The 25,848-nt window shown below is 45.1% G+C and overlaps 1 protein-coding gene across 2 annotated transcripts in view; it reads right to left on the reverse strand.

Annotated features, from left to right (window-relative positions):
* PRR13 (proline rich 13) overlaps window positions 1-25,848 on the reverse strand; it is a 44,293-nt gene that overhangs the window by 7,044 nt on the left and 11,401 nt on the right. The window contains exons 3-4 of one of the 2 annotated variants that reach the window (XM_029595210.1): window positions 15,444-15,567; window positions 2,248-2,654 (exon numbers count right to left, since the gene is read on the reverse strand). In XM_029595210.1, coding sequence (XP_029451070.1) covers window positions 2,248-2,654; window positions 15,444-15,480 — 444 coding nt within the window. In that variant the 5' untranslated portion in view covers window positions 15,481-15,567. The remainder of the gene's footprint in view (window positions 1-2,247; window positions 2,655-15,443; window positions 15,568-25,848) is intronic. The other variant, XM_029595212.1, reaches the window with a different exon arrangement.

Raw genomic sequence — 25,848 nt, forward strand, 5'->3', positions numbered from 1 at the left:
TTATTGATGAAATTCTGTATGTGGACCAATAAATTCATTCTGCACTTATGTTTTGTGTATCATTAATGCTGAGTGCAGCTACAGCTCTCCTTTGTTTCTTTGGACATTTCATTACTAACCCATTATCTTGCACCATTTCTTCTAACTCCACCACCTCTGTTTCTCAGATAGAGGGTGGCCAGTGCAGCATTATGCTGCAGTGTCACATAATCTTCTCATTTCTAACACTCACCTTCAAGCCCTATCACCATCAAGCAAGAAGCTAAAAACTCATAAGAACATGCCATACTGGGTCAGCCTGAGGGTCCATCAAGCCCAGTATCCTGTTTCCAACAGTAGCCAATCCAGGATACAAGTACCTGGCAAGTACCCACACATTAAATAGATCCCATGCTATTAATCCCAGTAGTAAGCAATGACTGTTTCCTATGTCAACTTGACTAATAGCAGTTTATGGACTTCTCCTCCAGAAATTTGCCCAAACCTTTTTTAAACCCAGATGAGCTAACTGCCTTAACCACATCCTCTTGCAACAAATTTCCAGAGCTGAATTATACATTGAGTGAAAAATAATTCTCTCTGATTTGTTTTAAATGTGCTACCTGCTAAATTTCATGGAGTGCCCCCCTAGTCCCTGTATTCTCTGAAAGAGTAAACAGATTTACATTAACCTGTTCTAGTCCTCTCATGATTTTCCAGACTTTCATCATATCCTCCCTCAGCCATTTCGTCTCTAAGCTGAACAGCCCTAACCTCTTTAGTCTTTCCACCCCTTTATCATTTTGGTCACCCTTCCCCGTACCTTCTCCAATGCATCAATATTCTTTTTGAGATGCGGTGACCAGAATTGTACACAGTATTCAAGGTGCGGTCTCACCATGGAGAGATACAGAGGCATTATGACATTTTCCGTTTTATTCACCATTCCCTTCCTAATAATTCCTAACAGGTTGTTTTTTGTTTTGTTTTTTTTTACTGCCACAGCACACTGAGCCGATGATTTAAATGTTTTATCCACCAAGACACCTAGATCCTTTTCCTGGGTGGTAACTCCTAATATGGAACCTAACATCGTGTAACTACAGCATGGCTTACTTTTCCCTATATGCATCCCCTTGCACTTGCCACATTACATTTGCCATTTGGTAGGAAATACTTTCCTTTTTGTTCCATCTTATTTTTTTGTGAGGGTTTTTAAATTAAGCCATTATTTGTAATGTGAGTTTATTCCTTATGTTCCATGCCAGCAACAGAAGCTGTCTGCCTGGAGTCCTGGGTACATGCCACCCCCTGGGAGCCTCACTGCACTGAAATAATCCTTTAGAACTTTATTCCCATAAAATAATTAGGGTATTGCTGGAGTCAATCTCAGCACCTAAAACTTTGTCTTTTAACTAAAATCTTCCTGCAAAATCATTCGTGCTTGGATTATTAATTCTTTAATCCCACAGCAGAGGCGTGTCCTCTTTGTTAATCATTAGCATGCACTTATCAGATTTTTATTCATGGGTCAAATTTATTACATTTTGAAGTCAATTCCTGGAGGTACCTGGGTAACTATTTAGGATGATATTACCCTCGATTATGCTCTTGCTAATTTATTTTTTTTAAACCTATTGTAATTTGGACCTCAGTCCAACTATATTTACTTTACCCCATGTCATCAGATCTGCTCACCTCTCAGTGGCTCCTGCATCCTGGGCTCCACTCTGTGATCCTTGCACCCTGCACTCACATTTATGTAACTCCTGTACTCACCCCCCTCCTCCCTGTGACCACATGCTCAACCCCGGAACCTCATACTCCTCTCCTTGTTAACACTATGCCCCATGCTCATGCCCTTGTGAACTATGCACGCCACATGCGCACCTCTGTGACCCCCTGTACCTTGTACTCTCACCCTCTACCTTCATCCCCTGTCACCCCTGCACCCCACATTCAGCTCCCTGTGGTCCCTGCACCTTTTGCGCATCTTCCTGTGAACCATCTGATCCCTGTATCCCACCTCCTTGTAATTCTCTTTAACCCTTGCTTAGCAGCTTGGGACACCTGCACTCAGCATCCATCACTCTTCTCCTATTTACCTCCCTGTGGCTCTTGCACCCCCATACTAAACTCTCCATGAATGGCTTCACCCCATTATCGCCTCTCTGTAACCCTGCACCTTGTGCTCACCCGCCACACATTCCTCCCCCATCAGCCCTGCACCCTGTCCTCACCTTCCTGTCAACTCTGCCCCATACTGACCTTTCCATGCTTATGCAGCTTGTGAGGCTTATGAGCCTTGTGGGCCTTTTTCATCTTCTTCATCTTCTTATGCGACTTGTGTCCTGCAATGACTGCTCCTGGCATGAGAGGGTTCACTCCCATGCACCCTGGCACAGGGTGTCCTGGCATGCCTGGATGGTGCGGGAAGGGCCCTGTAGGGGGCACCGGGTAGCCAGGCTGATGGCCGGGGAAAGGTGGCTGAATGTGATGCCCTGGAGGATACATGGGTTGCCCTGGCATGCCAGCTGGGGGTGTGGGGTAGGGGCCTATAGGCACAGTGCCTGGAGGGAAGCCAGGATTAGCTACGGGAGGATACATTGGGTTACTGCCTGGTACAAAAGCAGGATCAGGGGGGAAAGCTCCTCCAGGGCAAGATCCTGGTGGCCCTATAAATAAAAATAAAGAGAGAAACAGTTAGTAAAGGGTTTCCTGCAATTAATCAAAGGACACTTTTGAAGCTCTTTACCCAAGTAGACTGGCTGTCTGGAACTTGCCCTCCCCTCAGTCTAGCTAACACTGCACAGGGCTCCACAGCACACACGCTTTTAGCTGGACCGAGGGGAGACCTTCCCAGGCACTTGGTTTTGGTGGGATCAGAAAAGAATGGGCTTTGCCTGAATTTTCAAATCTTTTAACCCACAATAAAAACAGCTACAAAGTCTGCATATGCTTTCCCCCCCCCCATGACAGTTTTCAAAGGGAAAATACTGGGTACAAGGTCCATGGACACTTTGCATCTAGGTGGACAGTTTGAACACAGCCTCCATAAAAGCACCACAAATATAGACAAGGGGATATCTCAAACCTGATAGAGTTCTTTAAGGAGCTGATAAAAATGGTAGACCAGGGAGGACCTATGACTGTCATTTATTTGGACTTTAATAAGATCTGCTTAGGCAGTGGTTCCCCACTGAAGACAGTTAATCAGTCTGGGAGTAGGACAGTTAATTGGGTGAGGAACTCCTTAAGCAATAGAAAATCAGAGCATGGTAGACAATGGAGTGAAGGCAAATTGACCAGTGGGGAATTGCAGCGCTTGGTACTAAGACTGGTTCTTTTTGATACTGTACCTTTATTAGCAGCATTGCTGAGGAAGCTGAAGGAAAAATATGCCCATTTGCCAATGAGACAAATTTGTAGTAGGACAGACATCAGGAGGGGACTTGCAAAAAAAAACAAAACAAAAACACACACAAATAAACCACACCTGGAAGCATGGTCATAGGTTTGGAAGCCATGCTTCAGGGTTAAAAAGTATAAAAATCCTGCATCTGGAGCACAAAACTCCCATTAGCTACTTATCAAAACTGGAAATTGCCTGAAGGTTACTGGTCAATGTAAAAAAGCAGCAAGGAAAGCTAACAGAATGCGTGGGCATGCAATGAGAGTTCTCCATTGACAAGCAGTGCTGAATTAGCCATGACATGTAGGCGACCTCATCCAGCGACACCAAACAGACCTCTCTCTCCCTGTTAGCTACTAGATCTTTTGCTCTAACTGAGCATGCGCAGGAGTTCCGGCACAAATGTTGCCTCATAAGCCTGCTCAGTCTTTTTTTGTTCAAGCATCAGCATGGATGTGTACCTCTATTAGTCTCATTTTTCTGTGTAAAGCTTTCTAATTTTTTCTTAAACGATGTCTCGCTGCCTATAATAACACCCCCAAACACCACTTTTCAGTGCTACCTTATTAAAGGAGGAGAAGAAATTTTTCTTCACAATGTCTGATAAAAAGAAAGCAACAGTCAGTTTTAATGATTGCATATGTAGTAGAAGAACATCCATTAACAATGGACATGACCTATGCTACCGCTGACTGAGACCAGACCACAACCAGGGCAACTGTTACAAGTGTGTACGGAGACATACGTATACTCAAAGATCTAGAGCCTGGAAAATGAAGGACCTGCATAAGTCTAAGTAGCTGCAGTTGGTCCTCTTCCTGAAGTGTAGCCTTGACAGGAGTGGAGCTCAGCAGGAGCTCCTCAAAAATATGGTGGAATAGACCGAATACCCGAGTTCAAGTAAGCAGAGATGACATGCATCAAAGAAACGGAAGTGCCCCTCTGCAGAGTTGCTGGAACAGCTGGCACCAAAGCAGCACAAAGTTTCAGATACATCAGCACTGTTGATGCAGCAAGCCCCGGAACATCATTCCACAATGCCATTAAAGCTATTTCTTTATTGAAGTATCATGCTGAAAAGCTTCCCCCATAGTTGTATATTGACTTTCCAAGAATGTTAACAAGGGCAGAAGGGGATATGATCACCCTGCCCTCACCAAGACCTGCCGACTTAATTTCCTACAACCCCCCCCCCCAAGACCAATAGCAGCGGTCGGTCTCAGTGACATAGTGAGGGCATAGGGCCGTCGGCGCCATTTTGTTTACTGGCAGCTGACGGCTCACGCCCAGGAGATCGTTCCCGGACCGCTCCTGGACCCCCGCTGGACCACCAGGGACGTTTGGCAGGTCTTGGGGGGGTCAGGAGGGTGGGGGTTTGCAGGAAATTAATTCGGCAGGTCTTGGGGGGGTCAGGAGGGTGGGGGGTTGCAGGAAATTAATTCGGCAGGTCTTGGGGGGTCAGGGTGGTGGAGGTTGTTAATTTAAAGGGTTGGGATGGGGGGGGGGGGTTTTGGGGGTTCCCACAGAAAGAAAAGTTTTCTGATCTGGGGAGTGGACCGAAATGGCCCTCCCCAGACCCGAAAACAAAATGGGGAGAAAAAAAAAACTATGCACTCCCCTAATTTGCTCCATAAGACGCCCAGACGCAGAGCCGGTTTAGCACAATTTTTTTTTTTTTTAAATTTTCCCCCTCTGAATCCTAGGTGCGTCTTATGGTCAGGTGCGTCTTATGGAGCGAAAAATACGGTAATTCCCTCCCAGAAAATCAAGTTCATTGGAGGGTAGATAGCTTATCTGCAGGAGAGAGCTTTCTTTCCATCAGATCAGGCAAATATTCTCAGATCCCTTGTATACAAACTGCTGAACATGGATCAGTCATCAGCCAGAGAAGTCCTAATCATTCTGGGCCACATGATGGAAGCAATTCATGTAGTTTCACTGACCGACCTTCACATACGGCACACCTGCAGTGGTGTCTCCACTCCTAACAGGATCAGTTCACTCAACTCCTCTCAACCAGCGTGAGAATGTCACCAAAAAATGAAACAGGATCTATGTTGGTGGCTAAACCCCTACATCCTCCAAGATGGATTCAGCACTCTACTTTCCCACCAAGTTATGTTAGCGATAGATGCCCCACAAAGGTTTGGGGGGGGGAGGGGGGGTGCACGCAGAAGCCCTTTCAAACTCAAGGAACTTGGTCATTAATAGAAAAACAATTTCAAATGAACTTCTTTGATCTGAGAGCAATCAGATACGCTCTAACAACCTCCCATTCCTAGCAAAAATCATCGAAAAAACAGTCAACAATCAACTCACAGACCACCTTGAAACCTATAATGTTCTTCAGCCTGCACAGCATGGTTTCAGAAAACTCTTCAGCACTGAAACCCTCCTCCTCTCCCTCACCGATACCATCCTCAAAGGCCGCGACAAAGGCAAATCGTTCCTCCTGATACTTCTTGATACATCAGCCGCCTTCGACACCATCAATCACAGAACACTCCTCACCAGACTTAAAGAAATTGGTCTCCAAGACACCACAATCAAGTGGTTCAAATCCTACCTCTCAAACAGATCTTACATCATCAAGATGAACTCATCTGAATCCTCACAAGTGCCCCTCACTCATGGAGTCCCACAAGGTTCTTCCCTATCATCAACCCTCTTCAACATATACCTCATCCCACTATGCAAATACCTATCAGAGGCAAACCTCACCTACTTTGTCTATGCAGACGACATACAAATATTACTCCCCATAAACAACTCCATTCAACTCACTATGGAAAAATGGAACAAACTCAGCTCAAACTTATCCCACTTACTATCTCAATTATCACTATGTCTCAACCAAGCCAAAACAGAAATCATTCACATCCACGATGACCGTCCCTCCTATCCACTCATGTGCACCCTCTCTGACCACCCAGGAAACTCAATCAACCCGGGAGTGCCACAAATCTCACAAACCTCACTCACGCCATCCACAAGAAACCTAGGCGTAACAATTGACAGCCAACTCAACTTTAAACGACACATCTCCAATACAATCAAAGATGGATTCTTCAAACTGCAGACACTAAAAAAACTCAAACCCCTTCTCCAAGAGCACGATTTCCGAACAGTCCTCCAATCAATTATCTTGTCAAGACTCGACTACTGCAACTCCCTCCTCCTCAGACTACCAGAAATACACATCAAACCCCTCCAAGTTCTACAGAACGCTGCCGCCAGAATCATCTCTAACAACAAAAAATCCCCTCACATCACACCCACGCTCAAAGAACTCCACTGGCTACCCATTACACAAAGAATCCAGTATAAAACCCTCACCCTCATGCACAAAAAAATAAACAACAACAAAATGGACTGGCTAAACAACGGAATACAACCTTACCCCACTCAAAGAACTCTCAGATCCACCAACACTGGACTCCTAGCCGTCCCCAATCTCAAAGCTGCACACCTCAACGTCACCCGCAAACGAGCCATAACAATAGCGGGCCCCACCTTATGGAACACCCTCCCCACCTGTCTCAGAAACGAACCTTCACTGCAAGTCTTCAAAAAACACCTCAAAACATGGCTATTTTTAAAAGCTTTCCCACCCGACACATAACCCGCCCAAATGCACCAACCACTCCATGCCCCCTCCACAAGCATCTCGCCCCACACCTTTCCCTCCCTACACAAGCATCTCACACCACCCTTTCCCTCCCTATCACTACCTTCCTCCCACACATCCCTTTCTCTCCCCTCCCCCCCCTCTACACTCCCTGCTCTCCTTACCATAATTTATCCTCATCAACAAGCCATTTATGTACATATGTTATATACTATAGTCTAATGTTCCATGTACTCCTGTTAGTTCTGTTACAACTTGTTATATTTATTACCATGTTATAATGTAAAATATTCTTGTTATATTTATTACCATGTTATAATGTAAAATATTCTTATATCTATTTAATATAGTAACCCAACACGAATGCTGGAATAAAGTGATACAGTCCCGATACTTCAAATCAGTATATAATGACAACGTTTATTTCATTCAAGTTCGGCAACTCCATTGTTATAAGGGCGGTCTTATAAATACTCGGGGTCCCCCGACACGGTCCCGTGTTTCGCCAGCGGCTGCGTCGGGAGGGATACCCGCAGTGTTTTACAGGAAATCTAAAAACACTGACACTGAGGAATTACCCATTGTTTCATGGACAGACGCCATTAATTCACAGAAACGCCCGACCCGGGCAGAACTGCACGCCTCCACCCTTATCGAGTATTGTCGGGTGAAGAGAATACCTCGTGGACTGCGGGTACAAAAAGCTCCTAGACTGCATATGGACAATCCGGCTTTCATTACACGTTGGAATCAGATTTTAAATAAGTGCTCTCTAGACTTGATGATATTGATCATTGAGACCACCAAAGAAGTCATCATCCCGTTGAAGAGTGAAGTAGATACCAACATTCAAGCTATCCGTTCGAGTGCAGCTTCGCTAGAGCAATTTGAGCAACAACATTCTGAGTTCATCGAGAATTTAGCTAAGTTCAAGAGAGAGCTAAAAGTCCAGAAATACAAAAAATTCCAACATGATAGTACGGATTACAAGTCGGGATACGTTTATCAATGGATGAACCCTGCCAGACCACCCAAAAGGACAGTGACTTTTGCTCAATCTTCAGACGACTCGTCTGGCGAAGAATCTGTGGTTCCACCACCACAAGGTACTCAGCCCAATGCTGGTTTATCATTGTCATCCTCCATTGCTGCTGCTTTTTTAGATCCAGCACCGGCTCCGCGCAACAACCGGGGGTCGAGATCGCGAGGTCGCCCACCGATAACTTCACGATCCACTCGCACCACACGACAGCAACAGGACCCTTGGCAATAAATTCAGATATAGTGTTTAACCTCTCTTCTAGAACGTTATCACATGACGAGTTGAATTTGTTGGCAAAAGGTTTATCGTTTGTACCTACTGTTAAAGTGGACATTTTTGATGTGCAAGTTCATTTGTACCGTTTTTTCAGACTGCTTAAACTTAAACTATTTTTTTCAGATTTCCATCCCCCGCAGGATAATTCATTGGTCACAGTAAAGTCTAGATGGGTCCCTCCAGGCCCAGTAGATCCTATGATCTCTGTTTTTGAGAAGTTGGTACAGAATGATATTAAATCACTGTTACAAGAACATCAATACATCCACTTTAACCTATCAAAATACGAAAAAACCCTCTTGTCGTCTTTATCGGAGGACCCTTCCATTATCATAAAATCGGCAGACAAGGGAGGGGGAGTGGTAGTCTTGAACAGGGCGGACTATAAAACTGAAGTTCTATGCCAGCTGCAGGATACATCCTTTTACCTTCCTTTACCTTCGGACCCGACAGAAACATTGAAAATAGAAATCGCCTCTATAGTGCAGGCTGCCGTCTCTCATCATTATATCACCAGTAAGGAAGCTACTTTTCTGACCATTCAATGCCCCACTATACCAGTATTTTATGTACTTCCAAAGATTCACAAGTCCCTTATAAACCCTCCCGGGCGCCCGATAGTATCGGGGATTGGCTCGGTTTTGGAGCCCCTCTCACAGTTTGTGGACATTTTCTTGAGACCTTTTGTTTCTACTATAAAGTCATATGTACGTGATTCCTCTCACCTGATCACTTTACTAGATGGTGCCAATTTTCCTTCTACCCCTTTTTTATTTATCACCTTAGATATTGTTTCTCTGTATACAAACATCCCACAATCAGATGCCCTAACAGTCATTCAGGACACTTTGAACACTCGCACAGAACCCATTAGGATTCCAACCTCATTTCTGATGCAACTTACCGAGTTAGCACTAACCAAAAATTATTTTCGTTTTGAATCATCCTTTTACCAACAGATAAAAGGCACTGCAATGGGTGCCACTATGGCACCCAGTTTAGCATGTTTGTTTGTAGCTCAATTCGAAGAAACATATATATCCTTCAGGCTGGTGGAAATTTATACATTCATGGTATCGTTATATTGATGACATCCTGTTAATCTGGTTAGGGACAGAGATACAATTTTATTTATTTTTTGATTGGTTGAATCAGTGCAACCCACATTTACAATTTAGCTTTTGTTTACATAACTCAGAGATACCGTTCCTGGATTTACTTATTTCCAACACTGGATCAGGTTTTTCTACCACTATTTATCGTAAAGACACCGACCGTAACACAGTGTTAAAGTTTGATAGTTGTCACCCCAAAAACCTTAAAAAGAATATCCCCACCGGACAATTCTTGAGACTACGTAGGCTATGCACTACGACGGCTGACTATGTAGAAAAAGCTAAGGAGATGTTTGCCCGGTTTAGGCAGAGAGGGTACCCCTATAAAGTTTTAAAATCTGCTTATAAGAGAGCCCTTTATGTGAACCGTGATTGGTTATTCCTTCCCACACGAAGAGATGATAACTCTTCGTTGAATTGTATTTTACCGTTTTCACCATCCAGTCACGCAATTTCCATCATACTTAGAAAACATTGGTCTTCTTTAGCCCTCTCTAGTCTGTTTCACAGCACTTTGAGATTTACGTACCGCAGAGGGAAAAACTTCCGGGACATCCTGACCTCTTCTGATTTTTTGCAAAATCGCTCCAGTAGCACACAGACAGGAACCCACAGACCATGTGGGAGCTGTTCTGTATGTACACACACTACTACTTTATCTCAGTTTACTGAACCTTTTACCGCAAAGAGCTATACCTTACGTCATGACTCGGACTGTGCCTCTTCTGGCGTTATATACATCATACGCTGTCCCTGTGATAAGGTTTATGTGGGAAAAACTAGGAGACAGATCCGCACTCGGATGATCGAACACAGATCTAACATTAGACACTCTCGTATTCTGGCCCCACTTGTTGATCATTGGACGTTACACTCTCATACAGTATCCGATTTATTTTTCTTTGTTTTAGAAGTAGTATCCCCCTCCCTGCGTGGTGGGGATTTCGACACTCTACTACTACGCTGTGAACAGAGATGGATACATCGCTTAGATAGTGTTTCACCGAAGGGCCTTAACAAAGAAATAGAATGGTTTCATTTCACATGATCCTGATAGGCTACAGCCGTTCCCTATCCACATATGATTGGTTGGTTGTTCCTCGATTCTGATTGGTCTGTAGAATCTGGTTGGCGCGAGTTTTGACAGCTTTTAAGTAGTTAGCGTTCTCTCTTTCATTGCACTCCATGCCAGGAACGTATGAATCCCGTCTAAAGGTAATAACCTGAGCGTGCATGTATTCATTTGTTGTTATATATTCTGTACCATAACCATTGTTAATACAGTCCTATATAATTGTTTTTAGATTTCCTGTAAAACACTGCGGGTATCCCTCCCGACGCAGCCGCTGGCGAAACACGGGACCGTGTCGGGGGACCCCGAGTATTTATAAGACCGCCCTTATAACAATGGAGTTGCCGAACTTGAATGAAATAAACGTTGTCATTATATACTGATTTGAAGTATCGGGACTGTATCACTTTATTCCAGCATTCGTGTTGGGTTACTACATTCATTGTTTGAAGCTCGGTGGCTTGTGGTTTATATCTATTTAATACCATGTTATAATGTAAAATAGGGCTGTTATCACCCTATTCCTTTAGTTATCTGGAAACCGGTGTGATATCTCGATCGAATGTCGGTATATAAAATAAATAAATAAATAAATAACTTTCCTCCAAGGGAAGTGCATTTTCATTCAAACTGACAGCCAAATAGACATGTGAACAAGCAAGGGGGAACAGGGTATTGGACTCTTTGGGGTGAATTTTCCAAATACACATGTAAAAATTATCATATATGCGCATACGTTGCATCTACGCACGTATTCTGTATTTTTTGACTCCGTCTCCCATCTGCTAGCAGAAGAGCACATAACCCACTGGTCCTGAGTCCATCTGGCTACATGCTAGGAAATGCTTCGTTGCAACCCTCAGTTTGGGATTCCTCATGTCATGGCTAACTCAGTTCTACTTGTTGATGGAGAAAGTATGTTTGCTTACCATAAACAGTGTTCCCTGTATATAGCAGAATAAATTAGCCATGATAGATATCTACCTACTTCCCTGGAGAATCAGTTACCTAGCTAGATTTAGCTCTCAAATAGACTCAGGGGACTCATGAGGCAACTCCTGCATATGTTCAGTAGAGCATAGCTGTTTGATGCCATCGGATGATGTCACTAATATGTCATGGATGATTCATCCTGCAGACTATGAAGAGCACCATTTACGGTAAGCAAACCTGCTGTATTAGCAGTAGGATAAAGGAGGTAATATTGCCTGTGCCTAGGTCACTAGCGAGATTCTACCTTGAGTACTATGATCAAGTTCTGGAAGATGTACGTTCGTAGGGTCACTGAAAGGGCAATTTTGAAAGCTAATTATGTGGGCACATAGTGTTTATCTGCATTAAATTGGCTACCTAAAGATTACCTTCCAACATAGCTAAAAGCATGTGTTTTGTGGAATAAGGTGTGCTTTTAGTTTTCAAGAAGTAAGTGAAAGTATGCACTCTCTTTTTTGAAAACTAGTGCAAAGCCTACAGATAAAAATATATCTGTGGGCTTTTTCCCAACTTAGGCCGTCTGACAGTTTTCCACGGGAGGCTGGGAGCAGTTCAGAGAAGGGCTACCAAAATGGTGCAGGACCTACAAGACAAACCTAACTCAATGTACTTTCTACAATTAAAAAAAAAATCTTGATTGAAAATTTCCCCTCGACATTTCTGAGGCAAAATCTGAACACTTTTTACCTGTGGACTTTGCTTCAAGCTTCAAAGAGAAAGGACACACACACTTTCCTTTTCAAACTTGCATTGGTTTTTACAAAGTACTTGCAAACTTTTGTGCTGGTAGATTTTGTAAGGAAAATAACACACGGTGACTTGAAAATACAGTCTATATATGTTATCTTCCAATACGGGCCAGCACCCCCCCCCCCGAACACCTCTTCTAACTGAAGTACATGCCTTGTGGAACAACACACAGACTTTTATCCATACTGAGGCAGGGATCGTTTCAGACAGCCACTTTACACTATAGCTTTATACCCATGGAAATGGCTTTGAAAATTGGCCTATCAAATATCTAGCAGACCTCGATATGTACAAGAGGGCAGCATTTTGTGTACTAAAGGAATTTCAAAGTAAAGAATATGAAGCTGGAGGGAGGCTGAGAGGAAATACTACTTTACTAAGAGGGGGTGGATACCTGGAATGTTTTACCAATAGAGAAGGCAGAATTGATGCAGGCTGGTACAGACACAAAGGGCAGCGATAAAGGTGAGGGATGTCCAGAGATTGAACAGTGTTCACAGTGACAGTGAAAGAGAAAATGTTTAACATTCTCTGTTAATTTTCCTTCCTAGTCCTGCTAGACTAGAGGGGATTACCACGTTCCGCAGTTACATAGAAACATAGAAATGACGGCAGAAGAAGACCAAACGGCCCATCCAGTCTGCCCAGCAAGCTTCGCACTTTTTTTTTTCTCATACTTATCTGTTACTCTTGGCTCTTAGTAACCCTTTGGTTCTGAGACAGAGAACACACCTTTTTCTCCCTTGTGACCTCATCGCTGGCTATAAGGGAGCCGCGATCCTAGGCAGTTGCCAGTAGCCTTTTGCCAGAGTAATAAGACAAACACCAAATACAAAATTTTGGGAAAATAAATTTGAATTGAAAAACAAGAAAGGAGAACTTCCAAAATTCCCCTCTATATATGCGTCTGAGAAGAGAAAAACAAAATTTTGACACCTCAGAGGAAGCTCAAGACCCTGACCCCTACCCAGAGGTGGGGAGGAGGAGGAAGAAAAGATAGGAGGAGAAGGGCTTTTGAGACAGACCTCATCAGACCCTGTGTTTCCTGTTGGAATTGGACTGGTCTAGCAGGACTCACAGAGGAAAATTTAACTGGCAAGGTTAAATTTTATGTCTTTTGCTTCCTGCTAGATCAATTTGAACTAGGAGGAGGTACCTAAGCTGTAACTAAATTGGACGGGAGGCAGACAGGGCTGCCCTAAGCACCCCTGTTTCAAAGGCCAAATCAGCCTTGGTTTTCACATCAAGTCTGTAGTATCTCTAAAGGAATGCAGGGATGACCACATGACTGCCCAGCATATCTCACCTAGAGCTATCAAAGATGCTTCTGCCCACGATGATATTCAGCCCTTGTGGAATGCGCCCTGTGCATTGTGGGCACCTGAAACCCCCTTAAGTAAGAAGAGATTGGTTCCTTGATCCATCTGGCTAGTGTGGCCTTGGAGACTGCCTCCCCTTTCTGGAAATCTCCGAATAGGATGAAAAATCTATCAGTTTTCTGGAAGGAATTAGTGGCCTTCAGGTATCTCAACAGGATGTGCCTTACATCCAGTAGGCGGAGTCTTCTGTCATCCTTTTGGTTTTTGCTATTTCTAAAGGCAGGGAAGGAGATGGCCTGATTTAAGTGAAAGGGAGAAATTACCTTGGGCAGAAAGAAAGGGACTAGCTGAAAGGTAATGGTAGCTGCTGAAAAGATTAAGTATGGATCCCTGCATAAAAGGACCTGCAGTTCCAAGATATGTCTAGTGGAACAGATAGCGACAAGAAAGGGAAAGATCCTTCAGAGATGCTTGTCTAATCGGTTTGAAGAGAAGGTCTGTTAAGGTTTCCAGTATCAGTTTGAGGTCCCACTGGTCTAAATAGGATTTCTCCTCATAAATAACAATGTCCAGGTGTGTAGCTAACTGCCATCTTTTAATTGTACCCTGTAACAAGATATGGCTGCCACTTGTACCTTCAAGGAAATGATAGCTAGGCCCTTATCTAGCCCTTTTTGAAGGAAACTCAGGATATCTGCCACAGCCACCTTCCAAGTTCATATTTTGCATTTGTGACAGAAGTTCTCAAACATGTGCCAAATTTATTTATTTATTTATTTATTTTTAGATTTTTATATACCGGTGTTCCTATATGAAATAAAGATCACATCGGTTTACATTGAAACAGAACATGAAAATTGCCAAAAGGCATTACATAGAACAAGGTTATGAAACTTGGAACAGTGTACATAAGTTCAAAATTTAACAATAACGTTGTAACATTGATGACCAAAAGATAAAGGAGAAAAAAAAAAAAAAAGACTTAAACAATTAAGTTGACAGGTCTTATTGAGCATAAAAATTATAACGTATAAGTGAGAAAGTCTCAAGTGTCCTGCAGCAAGAGATAGATCCAAATCTGGATATAGGTTAGGAATGTCGACATTCTTCGTGCTTTCAGCATGCTGGATATGACTATTAGGGAGTAACTTTTCCTGTGTAATTGCTCCATTTCAAGGGCCAGGCTATAAGTGAGAATGGAGTGGGGTCTTCCACCATGATTGGGCCATGTCTCAGTAGTCCATATTCCCTGGGAAGACACAGGGGAGGGCAGTCCAGGAGCCTCACTAGATCTGCATACCATGGCCATCTTGGCCAATCAAGGGCCACTAGGATTACTGTTTTAGGATGATCCTCTATCCCAGGTTTTCCCAACCTTCTTCTGGAGGCACACCTATCCAGTCAGGTTTTCTGGATTGCCACAACGAATGTGCAGGAGATAAATTTGCATACCAGGGGTCTTCAGTGTATGCAAATCTAGCTCATGCATATTCATTATGGATATCCCAAAAACCTGTTTGGTTAGGTGTGCCTCCAGGAGAGGGTTGGGAAATGCTACTCTGCCCTCTTTAATACCCTGCCCATGGATAGCCAGTGAGGGAAGACATTAAATAGGAAGTCCCTTGGTCAAGGGTTATTTAGAGCTTTCTTAGTGTTCAGACAGGTGAATCCAAAACCAGTGGGTTATGTACCTCTACCAGTATATGGAGACTGAGGAAAGCTGACATCATGGTACATATACCCCTGCAGTGACATCAGCCCACCAGTATTTTCTGTCTCCAGCAGATAGTGGACATGCATCTCCCCTACTGGGGATTGCTAAAGAAAAAAAAAAAAAAGGGAAGCGTGACTATTTACCCCGCTCTCCTGAGGTGATACCATATGGACCTTCCATCAGTAGAGAATTCCTGAGGTGATTTCAGTGGTCCCTCAGATGAGTGCCTTGGTCTGGTAGCTAGTTTTTCAATTGGTGTGGGCTTAGCTGAAAAGAAAAAAGCAAAACCCCACCACATAGCTGAAAGGCAAGTGGGTGCAGGAAGCAGAGCACGGTGGCGAAGATATATGCCCTCTCTCCCTGCAGCTGGACACAGATCTTGAACTCAGCCAGGATGGGCCGAGCAATTGAAAAAAATATATATATAAATAATAAATAATAAAAGAGAGAAGGGGAGTTTAGTAGGGATTCCTCCCCTCCTCCCAGTTTCCATGCACGGCGTGCGATCAGACGGCCGTTCCCACCTCCAGTGGAGGTCAAGGGACGGGGGCAGCCTGGCTGGTTGAGCATCCCTTGCGGCTAGGCCCCACTTTCAGGTTCATCTGGTTCGCCGTGTGGCAGGCCGCGGCAATGTTTTCACACTTTTTTTTGTGCATCGAAGACTTCCCTCTTCAGTTCAGTTGGGTCGTGCTTGTGTGCCTGGCTGTGCAGTCCATTGTGCACTTAGTTGTGTGCCTAGTTGGGTGCATAGGAGCGCCTAACAGGGTGCCCATTTGTGTGCGCGCACACGTGCTTTTTTGCCCACACTGAGCGTCCTAGGGGAGCTCAGTTTGGGCACTTATCTAGAAACAATGATGAGCGCCTAATATTTTGGCTACACTATTGTCAGATGCCTGTTAGGGCGTATTGACAGGCTGATGGCGCCCGTAACGTTGCCTTATGTGTTGCTTATCAAATTCGGGCATCTCAGTCTGACGTTCCCTCTAACTTGTGTTGGCGCTGTTTAGAAGCTCAGGAAAAATTGCTTCCATGTGATTTTATTAAGTCCGGTTCTTCCCAGCCTAGTGCGGGAATGGAAAAACAGCTACCAGAAGAGTCTCCTATTTATTTATTTATAGATTCTTTTATACCGTGGTACGTATAGTTATACATCACCTCGGTTTACAGTGAAACAATAAATTAGCAACAGGCTTTACAAATAACAGTATTAAACATTAGAACATTAAACAGCGACAGGCTTTACAATTATAACGGATTTCAATGTAATATGCTAACTTCATTAAAAATATCCTGACTTTGGAGCTCCCCTAACTGGTTTGTCAGCGGGGGGAAGGTAGTTCAGTAGGCACAGGACAGGTGCCCCTTGGTTTTTGGCATGGATCTCTCTGCCTTTTCTTGAGTAGAATTGTTTCAAGGGCTGCAGTTTTTCCTTCAGACACAATCCTCGGCCCTGGCCAATCTCATCAGGTCAGGATCGCAGGTGGTGATATTCTGCACGCCTGGTGCTGAGGGTAAATGTCGAGGTGCGCCTGGAGCAAGTCTTCCCGATAGGGACCCAGATGGCATGGTTGATGAATCAGATCCTTACTCCCTGGAGCCGTATCCTGGAGCTCCAATCCCCATCCTGGAGGATGGGGATTGGAGCTGTATAGAACTATGTTATGGTTCTTTCATAGAGATGAGTTACCGGCTCTGATTTCCCAGACATTGAAGATACTGTGAGTATCTGGGGCTGATTCCATGTCTGAGCCAAAGATCGATCCCATTTTGATTTTCTCGCTTAAAGCCTCATGTTTCTTCTCTATTATGGAGGCCATTCAAGAATTAATTGATCTTGAATGGGGCACCCCAGAAGCTAATTTTAAAGGGGGGGGGGGGAAGTCTTGGAAGGACTGTACTCCTGGATCCAGTTGTGAGAGCGCAATTGCATTTTCCCAGAGGTGGATACACTTGTGTGTGCCTTTACCAACCAGATGACTATTTCCGTAGAAGGGGAAGCAGCCTTGAAGGGTGCACAGGACAGGAGAATAGAGGCTATTCTTAAGCAGGCCTTTGAAGCAATGGCAAAAAATTTACAGATAGCTTTCTATTGTTCCCTGGTGGTCCGCTCTTGTTTACTGCTCTCTCAGGAGATAGATTAGATTAATCTGGTGTGAATTCCAGGGCAGTGATGGAATCAGCAGCCACCTTTTTGGCAGATGTGGGCTGCACTTTGGTCCACACTTTGGCCAGAGGGGTGGCTTCAGTAATAGCGGCTAGGCGTCAGCTATGGCTGAAAAATTAGTCAGCTGCTACAACCTCGAAGTCTAACCTTACGAAGTTGACCTTTAAAAGCTCACTCTGGTTAGGGAGTGAGCTGGAGAAAATGACCAATAAGTAGGGCGAGTCCCCGGTTCCTCGATTACCGGAGGATAAGAAACAGGCGCAGTGATCCTTCAGCATGAGTGGTCATACTAGAGGGTTCAGATATTTTCGACCCTTTCAGAGGGCTTGACTTTTGGGTAGATCTCAGTCCTTTCTTCCCAGGCAGCCCAGGCAGGGCACAGACTCCAGCAGTGGAGTACATCAAGCCTCCCAGTGAAGGTGTGTTGATCTACCTCCGGGAACAGGAGATAAGAGGTTGCCTCTCTATTTTATCGGAGGTGGGTCGAGGTCACGTCAGACCAGTGGGTTCTGGAGGTGATAAGGGATGGCTACGCGCTGGAGGTTCGCAGTGTTCCTCGGGACGTGTTCATGGTGTCTCCCTGCAACTCGCCACAGAAGAGACAGGCAGTAGAGTGTATGTTGTCAAGACTCCTCAGCCTGCGAGTGGTGGTTCCAGTGCCTACATCTCAAGAAAATACGGGTCAATATTCCATTTATTTCGTTGGGCCCAAGAAATAGGGCTCTTTTCGTCCCATCCTGGATCTCACAGGGGTCAACCGTCATTTGTGGGCGACACGTTTTCACATGGAAACCTTGTGCTCAGTGATAATGGCAGTGTAGTCGGGGAAGTTCCTGACGTCTCTGGATCTGTCCAAGGTGTATCTGCATATTCCCATCCAGCTAGAGCATCAATTTCTGCGATTCATGGTTTTAGGGCATCGTTATCAGCTTTCAGCGCTAACTTTTGGTTTGGCCACCGCACCCAGAACTTTTTCCAAGATTATGATGGCGGTGGAGTTGAGAAAAGATGGGATCCTGGTACACCCATACTTGGACGACTGGCTGATTCAGGCCAAGAGTCTGGAAGATAGCCTCCGGGTCTCACGAAGGTGATCTCCTATTTGCAGGAGCTAGGCTGGATCGTGAACCTGGCCAAAAGCAATCTTCAGCCATCACAGTCATTAGAATATCTCTGTGTTCAGTTTGACACAAAACCAGGGCACAGTGTTCCTACCAGAGGGCTGTATTCAGAAGCTGATGGCGCAAGTACCTCTATTGATGAACACAATACTCCTGACAGTGTGGTTGGTTTAATGGCAGTGAACTTGGAGGTGGTGCTGTGGGTGAGGGCACATATGCGTACTCTTCAGCGCACTCTGCTGTCTCATTGGATCCCATGGTCTCAAGACTATTCAACTCAGCTTCACCTGCCGATGGATGTCTGCACTCAACTGCAGTGGTGGTTAAAAGTGGATCATCTAAAAAAGGGGGGGGGGTTTCCCTAAGATCACCAGACTGGCTAGTACTCATGACTAGTGCAGAAGAGTCTCTCTGGAACATCAATCGGCTGGAAGCCCAAGTGGTCCCGTTGACATGCTTGTTGTATGCCTTTCCCCCGTGGCCCATGTTGGGCAGAATGATTCAGAAAATCTTCCGGGTCAGTCTGGTGGCCCCAGACTGACCCAGAAGATCATGGTATACAGATTTGCGAAGGCTCATGGTGGACTCTCCCCTCCGGTTTCCGGCAGGTACCTGTTCTTCACGAAGATCAGACTCTATTTTGTCCTTTCGTATGGCCCTTGAGAGGGTTTGGCTGCTGAGGCATAGATATTTTACTGCGGTGTTTGCCACCTTGCTACGAGCAAGAAAGTTCTCCACTTCCTTAGTCTATGTGCCAGTCCAGCAAGTGTTTGAGGCTTGGTGTGGAAATTGAGGGGTTCTTCCTCATTCGGTTAAGATCCCGCTCATTTTGGATTTTTTGCATGATGGACTGAGTAAAGGGCTGGCCCTTAATTCATTAAAAGTACATGGTGGCAGCTCTTGCCTGTTTCTGAGGTCAAGTGAATGGTAGGCCCTTGTTAGCTCATCTGGATGTGGCCCATTTCTTGAAAGGATTGAAGCATCTTCATCCTCCCTTGCAGTTGCTGCTGCCATTGTGAAGTCTTAATCTAGTTTTGGATTTTTTTAGTGGGCCCTACTTTTTGACAGATGTGTAACCTTTCCTTGAGGTTACTGACCTTGAAAACTGTGTTTCTTGTGGCAATTTGTTCTGCATGTTGAGTATCCAAACTACAGGCTGTGTCTTGCTGGATGCAGTTTCTATGAGTGACTCCAGAGGCAATACAGGTGCATACTGTTCCTTCTTTTTTGCCAAAAGTGGTTTCAGATTTTCTCTTGAATCAGTCTATTTCCCTACAGTCTCTGGACAGGGCAAGAGATGCTAAGGAATATCAACTGTTACATCCCTTGGATGTTAAGAGGCATATCTTGAGGTATTTAGAGGTTTCTGAACTTGTCAGGAAGATGGACCAGCTGTTTATACTCCATGGTGGAAATAAACGGTGAACCAGCGTCACAGGCTACAATAGCAAGCTGGATTAAAGAGGCAGTCAAGGCAGCATGTGTGTATGCTGAGTCGCCGTTACCTAGTCAAGTTAGGGCTTATTCCACTAGGGCTCAGGCAGTGACATGGGCAGAGGTTAGATTGTCGTCTCCCTTGGACATTTGCCGAGCTGCAACATGGTCCTCTTTACACACCTTTTCCAGGCATTATCGCCTGGATGTGCAGGCCTGGGAGGACTTAGCCTTCGCACATGTGGTTTTTAACTGGACCGCAGGTAGCCTCCCACCCTGTTCAGGAGTAGCTTTGGTACATTCCACTGGTTTTGGATTCACTTGTCTGAGTGCTATGAAAGGAGAAATTACTTCTTACCTGAAATTTCCTTTTCTTTAGTACAGACAGATGGATTCAACTTCCCACCCTTGGTTGCCGAATGGTTGTGCTATGGTCCTCCGGAGTGACTGTATGTTCCAGGGAGTACTGGTAAGTGTCAATCCAATCCCTAGACTAGTGGGAATATATTTTTTGAGCTCAATGTTTTCCTGTTGGCTGAGTGCTGAAATGGTTAACTGTTAATAATCACTTTTTTGGTTTGTCCACAGTTGGCTTTTGCAGAGAATACTGGCAGGCTGAAGTCACTGCAGGGGTATATATACTGTGATGTCAGCATTGTTCCATCTCCATCTGCTGGTAGAGGTGCATAACCCACTGGTTTTGGAGTCACCTGTCCGTACTAAAGAAAAGGAAATTATCAGGTAAGTAGTAATTTCTCCATCTATTCCACTGGCCTCCCATTCTCTCCTTCTGCTGACTCTGGGATTCATTCTGGTCTCCATCAAGTCCATGAAAGGGGAACGTCCTCCAGTCCTCTATCTGCTGAAAGGCCTCCTCGCTGAGCTCCTATTCCCCTGGATCCACTCTGTTCCTGCTGAGAAAATCTGTCTGGACATTCTCACTTCCTGCAATCTGAGCTGTTGATAGGCACAACAAATTCTGTTCTGTCTAGATATAGAGCAGACTTGCCTCTTCCGACGACAATGCTGTGAGCTGCCTCCCTGTTTATTCACATTTGCCACTGCTGTGGTGTTGTCTGACACTCCAACTCCAACTACCTTCCCTTTTATCATGGGTAGGAAGTGTTCCAGGGCCACTATAATAGCTCTTACAACCCGTTTGACCAGATTGATTCTTCTACGGTCTAGCCATCTTGAGCTGTCTAGTTCTGACAGTGTGATCCCCATCCATGCCTGCTGGTATCAGAGGTTATAATTACCCACTCAGGGGGTTCTAGCTCTACCCTTTTTGGCAGATTCTCCAGGTTCACACCCACCAGACCAGGCTCTTTCTTCACTTGTTGAGGTAGCGTAAGGTGGGACGTACTGTCCTGGGAGACAGGGAACCATCAAGAGAAGACAGAATGGTATAGGGGGCTCATGTGTGCACCAGCCCAAGCGACTACATCTAATGTTGATCTAGTAAGTCCCATGAGTTGGGTGCTTCTCATGCCTGGAAGGGCTTGATAGAAGCAATCACTTTGTTGATCCTTTTGTTAAGTCAATGAGACTCATCCTTCCCTAATATTGAAGGCAGCCCCAAAAATTCTAGAGACAGAGGCTGTGTGGGTGCTTTTTATGTAATTCACACCCCAGACCAAATGTTCCAGGAGTTGGAGCACTGAGGTTGATGCTCACTGGCTTTTAAAATGAATTTGCCTTGATGAGCCAATCACCTAGATAATGCTGTACCATTATCCCCTGTTTGCATAAGGTTGCTGCTACTACTACTACCATCATCTTGGTGAATGTTCTTGGGGCAGTCGCTAGTCCAAAAGTCAGTGCCTGGAACTGAAAGTGCTTTCCCCAGAACGCAGAATCCAAGATACTACCGATGAGCCTTCCAGATAGGGGTATGGAACTAAGTCTCTGCTAGATCTAGAGGTGTGAGAAATTCCCCTTTCCTTACTGCCATCATAACAGAAAGGAGAGCTTCCATCCAGAAATGGGGGTATATGAAGGCATCTGTTGACCTCTGAGGTCCAGTATGGGTCAAAAGGACCCATCTTTCTTTGGTACCACAAAATATATTGAATATGCTCCTCAACCTTGCTCTAGAGGTGGTATTGGAATTAAGGGCTGTAAATTCTGTAGCTTTGTAAGGGTGGTGTTTATAATTATCTTCCCTCTTGGACAGAAAGGTACAGGAAAAAATCATGAAAGTATCCAGGACTGGTATTGCCAATGCCAGCCTATATCCTCTCTCCACAATATCTAGCACCCATTGATCTGTAGTGATTAGTGTCCATTCTGGGTAAAATAGTAAGAGGCAGGCACCAACCAATATAAATACTGATGGGACCCCTTAAGCATCATTGGGATTAGTATCTGTGCCTGTCACAATGGCAGTCCCCTTTAGCTTTCTTGGCGCCCTGAGAGATGGGTCTTAGATCTAGTTGCCTGAGGTGGGGGATCTCTTGGTTAATCTAAATCTACAAAAGTCCTAGGTTCGCTGCCACCTCCAGCCTTGAACCTTCTTTGAGTCTCTGGCTCTTGGTCTCCTCTACCTCCTTAACTAGTTCTTCCAGATCCTCCTCAAACTTCCTCTGAAAAGGAGTTTACAAAGTTGAACCTTGGATGCAGAATCTGCTGCCCAACTACGCAACTGGAGGAACCTCCTAGTTGCTACACCTATGGCTACCTCTCGAGAGGACATCCTGATCAATTTATAGAAGGTGTCCATCAAAAACGTCGCTCCTGATTTTTAATGGGCTGCTTTTGAGCTTTCTGGAAGCTGCTGGATCCAGCATACTAGCACTCAAGCCACATACCCTCTGCATAAGGAGGCCTGTATTGTCATAATATTTGTGGGGAAGACTTGTTTCAGGATTGCTTCGATCTTCCTATCTTGTGCGTTCTTGAGGCCTGTACCACCCTGCTCTGGAATGGTCATCTTCTGGGTTTCTGCCAACACTAGAGCATCCATTTTGGGAATCCTTAGCAAATTATTTTTATCCTCCAGTGGTAGGGGATATAATTTGTTCAGTACTCAGTGCCCCTAAGCCGGCTCTGAGGGGAATTCCATTCAGTCAGTGCCATGTTCTTGAGGGCTTCATGTAGGGGAAAAGCCTTCTGTGGCTGTGAACCCCAAGTAGGATAGGGTCTTCCTCTGAAGGGTCATCTTTTTTCACGTTTGAAATCTGAGAACGTTACAACATCAGCAATAACATCTGACAGTTCTTTTCACAGATAACTTTATGATTATAGATTCCTTTTCCTCAGAGGAGTCCTCTTCTGCTTCAGTCTTCTCTGAACTCTGCAGAGACAGGAATAGCCAGGAACTCTGAGAACTTCGGTGTAGTCCACGGTCGCTTAAGAACTCTCTCCCTTAATACCCCTGTGTACTCAGGTCCAAGAGTCCAGGAGGGACCCTCTGTCCCCTTCATAGCATAAAAAGCCTGATGCATAACTAGTACTAAATCTGGCAAAAACCTCTGGGCCCCTGGTTTTGCAGGAGCTATTCTGCTCCTATGGCAGCTCCCTCCAGGGCCTGCACTGACAGGCCTCCTGCTTGCTTCATGTTTAAGACAGCTCTAGGTCCCAGTCATATGCTAGGCAAAAGGAGCCAGCAACATTTGGGAGCCATTTGGTGCTGCAAACAGCACACCTGCAGCCTCGCATCATTTTTTTTTGTTTTATTAAAAAAAAAAAAAAAAGAAATGTGCTTGCAGCCCTTTTTCAAGAAACTATCACAATGTCACCGCTGCTGTCTGTGACCTCATTAGGAGGTCCTGCTTCCCTCCCTAACGGTGCATTTGGCTAACTCATCACCGCTGGTGCTGTTGGAGAGTTCTGCCTTCCCTCAGCACTCGACTCAGCTGTCCTCCCTCTGTAGGTGGGTTCTTCCTTGATCTGGGTTCTTTTTTTTTTTTTAAACTTTAACCAGTGGGGAAAAAGGTGCAGAGAGAAAAGAGGGGTCAGAGGAAGGGGTTTCAAGCTCCTTCCAGTCCAGAACACTCTGCAAGTTTCCCAGGTGCATGCACTTGAGTACCTTTCCACCAAGGGTGATCCATCAGACCCCTAGGGGAACTGGGATACACCCTTGGGTGTCCACAACCAGGAACCCCTGGGAGGCAAGTTCAACTGGGGAAATCAGCCCCTCAGGGCTGCTGACCCAGAAGCAGGAATTGCTCAACCAGTCCAAGGCTTAACTTTGATTCTGGGAGTTCTGGTTTGTTTTTGGGGGTTTTTTTAGTCAAAAAGACCTCTGGTATCTGCAACTGCTGGAGACAGACTACTGACAACTGCCTAGGACCACACCTCCCTTATAGCCAACAATGAGGTCATAAGAGGGGGGGGGGGGGGGAAATAGATGTGTCCTCTGTTCCAGCAGCTTTGGAACATGTAAATCCCCTCTAGTCCAGACTGGTCTAGCAGGAAGAAAATGAATGGAGAAATTACTTACCTGATAAGTTTGTTTTCCTTAGTTTAGACAGATGGACTCAGGACCAATGGGTATAGTGTGCTCCTGATAGCAGTTGGAGACTGAGTCAGATTTCAATCTGACGTCAGCACTACATATACCCGTGCAGGAAGCTCTGCTCTTCCATATTCTCCTCAAAAAGCAATTGTGGATATATGTGTGTTTGAATAACTTGATTAACTTAAACTGGTTCATGTGATTTCTAGCTGGAGACCGCCGGTGCACTCAACCGAGAAACACCGACACCCAGCAACTATGGGTGTCTTAACTAGGGGTAAAGTCTGGCTTACCCGTGCTTGTCTTGCTCTCGGGAATTGTGATTGTCCCCAGAGGTTTCCATATTTTAGGGAAGCCGTGGGCGGGATGCTGAGTTCATCTGTTTACACTAAGGAAAACAAAATTATCAGGTAAGTAATTTCTCCATTTCCTAGCGTGTAGCAGATGGACTCAAGACCAATGGGATCTATTAAAGCTACTCCCGAACCAGGAGGGAGGCTGCCCGTGGCCCACTTAGTACTGCCCTTGTGAATGCTGTGTCCTCCCGGGCCGGCACATCCAGGCAGTAGAACCTCGAGAAGGTGTGGAGAGAGGACCACATCGCTGCCCGACAGATCTCGGCGGGTGATAGCATTTTGGTTTCTGCCCAGGACACTGCCTGGGCCCTTGTGGAATGGGCCTCGACTTGTAGAGGTGGAGGCTTTCCTGCCTCTACGTAGGCTGTCTTGATTACTTCTTTGATCCAGCAGGCTATGGTTGCCTGCGAGGCTGCTTCCCCTTGTTTCACAAAAAGGTGGTCGGTCTTTCGTACGGGAGTCTGCCGACATTCAGATAGCAAAGAGAGCGTGAGTCTTCAAAGTCCTTATGCTCGTCTGGAGATTGCAGCGAGATGGTTTAGTTTAGATGGAAATGAGAAACCACCTTTGGAAGGAAGAAGGAAACAGTGCGGAGCTGTATGGATCCCGGTGTGAATCTAAGGAAAGGTTCCAGACAGGATAGTGCTTGAAGTTCGGAGATGTGACGGGCTGAACATATTGCCACTAGGAATGCAATTTTCAAGGTCAGGAGCCATAGTGACAGACTGCAAATAGGTCTGAAGGAAGCTCCTGACAGGAAGTCTAGTACTAGATTGAGATTCCATAGGGGCACCGGCCACTTTAGTGGTGGTCGGATTTGTTTGACCCCTTTCAGGAAGCGGAATATGTCTGGATGGGATGATAGCATGATGCCGTCCACTTTGGCTCTGAAGCAGGCCAGTGCGGCCACCTGAACCTTGATGGAGAAATTCCAGGATCATGGGGATTTTGGCTGTCCGCAGGAGGATGTTGCGGTCCTCACACCAGGCTTCGAATATTCTCCATATTCGTATG

Source organism: Rhinatrema bivittatum, chromosome 3 (assembly GCF_901001135.1).
Source record: "Rhinatrema bivittatum chromosome 3, aRhiBiv1.1, whole genome shotgun sequence".
NCBI classification, from domain to species: Eukaryota; Metazoa; Chordata; class Amphibia; order Gymnophiona; family Rhinatrematidae; genus Rhinatrema; species Rhinatrema bivittatum.